General features: G+C 33.4%; 1 protein-coding gene across 1 annotated transcript; it reads left to right on the top strand.

The window, feature by feature from the left end:
* The first annotated feature begins 1,551 nt into the window (after positions 1-1,551).
* Positions 1,552-4,541, top strand: LOC140815245 (squalene epoxidase 3-like). The gene is made up of 8 exons (XM_073174367.1): positions 1,552-1,877; positions 2,282-2,393; positions 2,513-2,687; positions 2,770-2,938; positions 3,027-3,251; positions 3,353-3,628; positions 3,709-3,987; positions 4,124-4,541. The coding sequence occupies exons 1-8, from the start codon at positions 1,623-1,625 to the stop codon at positions 4,256-4,258; spliced, it is 1,626 nt and encodes a 541-aa protein (XP_073030468.1). The 5' UTR covers positions 1,552-1,622; the 3' UTR covers positions 4,259-4,541.
* The last annotated feature ends 1,325 nt before the right edge of the window (positions 4,542-5,866 follow it).

The following is a 5,866-nucleotide window of genomic DNA, read 5'->3' as shown; positions in this document are numbered from 1 at the left end:
AGTAATCATATTCGCGGGAATATCAGGAATATGGGCTGGGCCGAATACTCAATCTGGACTAAGATATGGGTTATTGGGCCTAAAAGTTGATCAGTGGACTTGATTTGACGGCATATTATTTTAATGAAATGCAACGTGTTACATACTTAATATTTACTATTTCTATATTTAATAATTGATTTTTTTAAATAACTTGACCAAATCACTAGACAAGTAGAAGGAAATTTCTTTTTCTTTTTTTAAACATTTAATAATCGTAAGTCAATTTCCTACTTTAATCCTCCGTTGAAGTCAAAATGTCCACCTACTTAACTTTTACATCACAAAAATGTTATAAGATTGTCGTGTTAAATTTGGAAGACGGATCTTCAACTCGATCTCATTTATTAAAAAATATTATTTTTTATACAAAATTATTAATTTTTTTTTTGTAAATATAAATCAAATCAATTCGTCTCACGGACATAAATCTATAAGACGAATATTTTGGGGCGTCAAATTTTTTTATTTAACAAGCTAAGGATAAAATCTTAAACAAATTAAAATTTGATATCAAAATTAAGGTTTTATATCATTTTATTTATTTTTAATTTTAATTTTTTATTTGTTGCATGTTAAATATTTTAAATTATAAACATCTTTAAAAAAAAAATCTACAAAGTTACACTCGATATCATGCGGACAAGCCGAAGTTTTTATTATTACATTTGATTTGCAGACTACTGCGCTAGCCCGAAAGTATTAAAATTTGATATCAAAATTAAGGTTTTATATCATTTTATTTATTTTTAATTTTAATTTTTTATTTGTTGCATGTTAAATATTTTAAATTATAAACATCTTTAAAAAAAAAATCTACAAAGTTACACTCGTATATCATGCGGACAAGCCGAAGTTTTATTATTACATTTGATTTGCAGACTACTGCGCTAGCCCGAAAGTATCAAAGGTAACGTCGGGCAAGTTCTCACATCAAAAAATATATATTTCACGTGTTAACTAAATTTCGAAGGCAAAAATTTGTGTAAGACGGTCTCACGGGTCGTATTTGTGAGACGGATATCTTATTTGGATCATCCATGAAAAAGTATTACTTTTTATGCTAAAAGTATTACTTTTTATTGTGAATATGAGGTAGGATTGACCTGTCTCACAGATTATGATCCGTGAAACGGTGTCACATGAGACTCACTCAATTTCGAAATAGCTATTTGATATGAACCATGTCAAGTATTCCAACATTTGTTCACTAGCATTAGGAACAATTCTCCGGTCCGGAAAATTATTCTGAGATTTGGACCCTACTTGTTCGGTCTGATTATCTCTATGCCAACTTTTGGTATACTGAAACAAACTAAAGTCGCGTGACTCAAAATGTAGTTCCACCGCTGGTTTGTTAATTTCCCACGGTTTTCCTCAAGACCTTCAAGAAACGTGTTTTCACCAATTTGTATGTAAAATTAACCAACTTTGTTTGACCAACCCATGTCCAACTTGGAGAACTCTCACTACCTTCACTTTACCATCTTATATATAAAGGGATGTTCGTTCTCAAACCAGACATCAAGCAGCATCGTCTGACAAACTAAGTTATAGATCATATTTAACAAGTACTGAATACAATGGAAATTGATCTTATGCAAAATTCAATCGAATTATATACAGTTGGAGGGTTCGTTGCATTAGTTTTGGGGTTGATTTTGTTATACTCATTGCCTGAAAGCAAGGGTAGAATTACTAAGATAGAGAAGAGTAGAGATTCAGGTGTCAAGAAAAGATCGGAAAACGTTGTCAAACTCCGGACCGACGGGCCACCGGATGTTGTCATCGTTGGTGCGGGTGTAGCTGGTTCTGCACTTGCTTATAGTTTGGCTAAGGTACGACGAATAATTTCACCCTTTCTTTGTTCATTCTATTGATATGATATGCTTCTTTTGAGTGACACATGATGTTATTCAAGGCGAAGTCTGTTTGCGGTCGGGGGAGATCGTCTAGTCGAATGAATATATTAAAGTTCTATAACGTGTTTTTTACTTGTTCATGATTCTTGTGTACAATTCATGCATGCAAGTTGTAGTGTATATGGCTGCCACTTTTTTTCAAATCTGCTACTTCAAGAATCTGAAGTTGGATTTACATTTCCATGCGGAACCTCAATCTGATTTTCATGCTTACTAAATGTAAACTTCGTTGAGTTCTTTTTTGCATCTGCATCAGGTGCAGATAACTCATTCGCCTACAATCATGTTTAATGTGCTGTTTTTGTTGTATCAATTCACAGGATGGGCGACAGGTTCAAGTGATTGAGAGGGATCTAAGCCAACCTGACAGAATAGTTGGTGAGCTCCTACAACCAGGAGGCTATCTGAAGTTAGTGGAACTGGGAATGGAGGGTAAGATATGATCTGATATCCTCATAACTTTGGCATACATTCATCTTTTAGTCCCTTGAGATTTCTTGAGCAAATACATAATTTTTTTAATGTATACTAATTTCGATTTACGGTTATAGAATGTGTGAGCGGGATCGACTCTCAGCAAGTGTATGGCTATGTGCTTTACAAAGAAGGAAAATATGCCAAACTAACCTACCCGTTGCAAGAATTCAGTTCAGATGTTTCCGGACGAAGTTTTCACCACGGCCGGTTCATCCAAAAGCTACGCCAGAAGGCTGCATCGCTTCCCAAGTATGGCTTGTTTTTGGCTAACTTTCGACGTCAATATTCTCTATAAATTTCTTATAACATGATGATTTATATCTTTATATAGTGTGAGAATGGAACAAGGAACCGTTACGTCTTTAATAGAAGAGAAGGGGACCGTTAAAGGAGTCAAGTACAAGAACAAAGATGGACAAGATGCTAAAGCATATGCACCTCTGACTATTGTCTGTGATGGATGTTTTTCAAACTTGAGGAAAAATCTGTGCGTACCCCAGGTAAAATCTGAGAACTCTACCTTATCTAAAGGTAATCTTAACAAGAAAAGATTCTCAATTTTAACATTTCTTACAAATCATTTTGCAGGTAGATATTGTATCACACTTTGTTGGTATGGTACTGAACTTAGAGAACGGCAACCTTCCTCAACCCAACCATGGACATGTTATTTTGGCAAATCCGTCACCGATCTTGTTCTATCCGGTTAGCAGCACCGAGGTCAGATGTTTAGTGGACGTTCCGGGACAAAAGTTGCCTTCAATCTCTAATGGAGATATGGCCAAGTACTTGAAAACCAAAGTGGCTCCTCAGGTATATTAATGACAGATTCAGAATTATTGCCAATGCGTGATCCTTGGAGTTCTATTCAAGTCTAATGAAATTTTCTTGAACTCTTTTGGCTTGATTTTCAGCTTCCAACCGAGCTTCGTGATGCATTTGTCAAAAAAATCGAGACGGGAGACATAAGATCAATGCCAAATAGAAGCATGCCAGCCTCTCCACTGCCCACTCCTGGTGCCATCTTGCTCGGTGATGCATTCAACATGCGCCACCCGTTGACTGGTGGAGGAATGACGGTTGCCCTTTCGGATGTGGCGGTCCTTCGAGATCTCCTACGACCTGTCGAAGATTTCAGCGATGCAGCTGCCCTCACCAAACATCTTGAATCCTTTTACACCCTCAGAAAGGTAAAAATATTGAAGCGTTATCAAAAACAAAAGAAGCGAACTTCCAACACCAATATAAGTTTATTTCTTTTGGTTTGCAGCCAGTGGCATCCACAATAAACACATTAGCAGGAGCCCTTTACAAGGTATTCTGCCCTGCACCAGATCAAGCCAGCAAGGAAATGCGCGAGGCTTGTTTCGATTATTTGAGCCTGGGAGGGATGTATTCACAAGGACCAATCGCCCTGCTGTCTGGTTTGAATCCAAGGCCTATGAGCTTGGTTGCACACTTCTTTGCTGTGGCCATATATGGCGTGGGACGACTGTTGCTACCGTTTCCTTCGCCTAAACGCCTTATGCTTGGAGTCAGATTACTTTCCGTAAGTTCTTTCACCTAGGAAATAATTAAATTTCACGTATGATCTTCCATCAAATCCAAGTTTTCATCCCCATAAGACACCTGAAAAAATCGCATTCATCGTGTCTGATAAAGTTTATTTATATTTCGTTGCGCAGAGTGCATACGGGATCATATTTCCTATAGTAAAATCTGAAGGAGTAAGGCAAATGTTCTTCCCTATCACCATTCCAGCATATAACAGAGGCGCCTCAGTTGTAATGAAGAGTGCCATGTTCGATATGATGACGTGATAATACAAGATTTTGCATAAGAATCTCTGTTGGGGATGAAGCTACAAGACCAAACAAGAAGAGGCATATCAAATGATTCTTTATTTTTACTCTATACTTTTTTTTTATAATAAAAATTTATTCTTTTTTAGTCAAATTTTCATTTTCTTGCTATAGAATATTTTTGTAATACGAGTTATAATATCGATTTTCTTATGCTCCTTGCAATGATTATTCCCTTGTAAGTTGTCAAATACATATGAATACTACATAGTACAAAATCTGGAGCACTTTGTCATAATAAAGGTAGTTCATTATTTTAGATGAGTTTTTTTTTCATTGCTCCAAGATTTACTGTTGCTGACCAACTGAGCTAAGCCCATGCGGGGAGCTTTTTTTTTTTTCATTACAATATTGGGATAGACACCGGAGGATTTTTTTCGTTTTTACCTGGATTTGAACACGTTTCTCCTTTCAGATGAAAGGTTTATGGTGGCGTATGAGATGCGATAAATCATTTCAAAATGGTGCATCGGATATATGAATAACACCACAACAATAATCAAATAAGTGGGTATGGTAAATGAATAATATATATATACACACGAGTTTGATTTGTAAATTCACTTAATAACCAATTTTTTAACTATTACTTAATTAATATTTTATTTATTTAAGTGATTTTTCGATTTTCTGATTTAATTAACTAATTACTATTTTAATTGATACATTTACTTTGATTTCTTTTTTTAGACTATTACTTAGTAATTGATTTTTTTAATTTAATTAGTTAATTAATTTAAATGATACATAACTATACATTATTTCAAATTAAAAATCTACATTTTATCATAAAAAATATTTCAAACTTTATTTTTTAAAATTCAAGTTAAATGAACATCTAAGTTTGTGGTAAGTGGTTCATACTTAATTTTTTTTAGATTTCAAGTTAAATAAACATATCGATATGTGGTTTGTATTTTTAAAACCTACAATATATTTTCTATTATAAAAAAATGGTTCGTACTTAATATTTTTAACTTAAAGTTAAATAAATATCACTACAATGTTAATTATCTACTATTTGATTTGCATGTGATTTCAATAAATAAAGTTGGCTTAAATAAATATTTGTAGATCTTGATGTTTTGTTGTATCTGAAATAATTGTGAGATCATAACGATACGAAAATTTTAGTCATTTATTTTTTGTAATATTAATAATAATGTATTATGATTTTATCGATTTATTAAGAATGACATAATCATATAATATTATTCTAATATTTAATTTTTTAAACTTCAAATTAACTAAAGTTAATTTATTTAATTGATATATCACTATGTATTCTTTTCTTACTATTAGTTAATAACTCGTCAAAAACTTGTGTGACACGGTCTCACGGGTCGTATTCGTGAGACGGATCTCTTATTTTGACTATCTATGAAAAAGTATTACTTTTATGCTAAGAATATTACTTTTTATGGTGAATATGAGTAGTGTTGACCCGTCTCACAGATTAAGATCCGTGAGACGGTCTCACATGAGACCCACTCTAATAACTGATATATTTTATAATTTTATTTATTTATTTATTTATTTAATTGATACACTACTATTCATTATTTC

This window comes from Primulina eburnea, chromosome 15, assembly GCF_022965805.1.
Source record: "Primulina eburnea isolate SZY01 chromosome 15, ASM2296580v1, whole genome shotgun sequence".
Classification (NCBI taxonomy): domain Eukaryota; kingdom Viridiplantae; phylum Streptophyta; class Magnoliopsida; order Lamiales; family Gesneriaceae; genus Primulina; species Primulina eburnea.
Note: the sequence above shows the minus strand (reverse complement) of the source record. Positions and strands in the feature narration are given on the sequence as shown.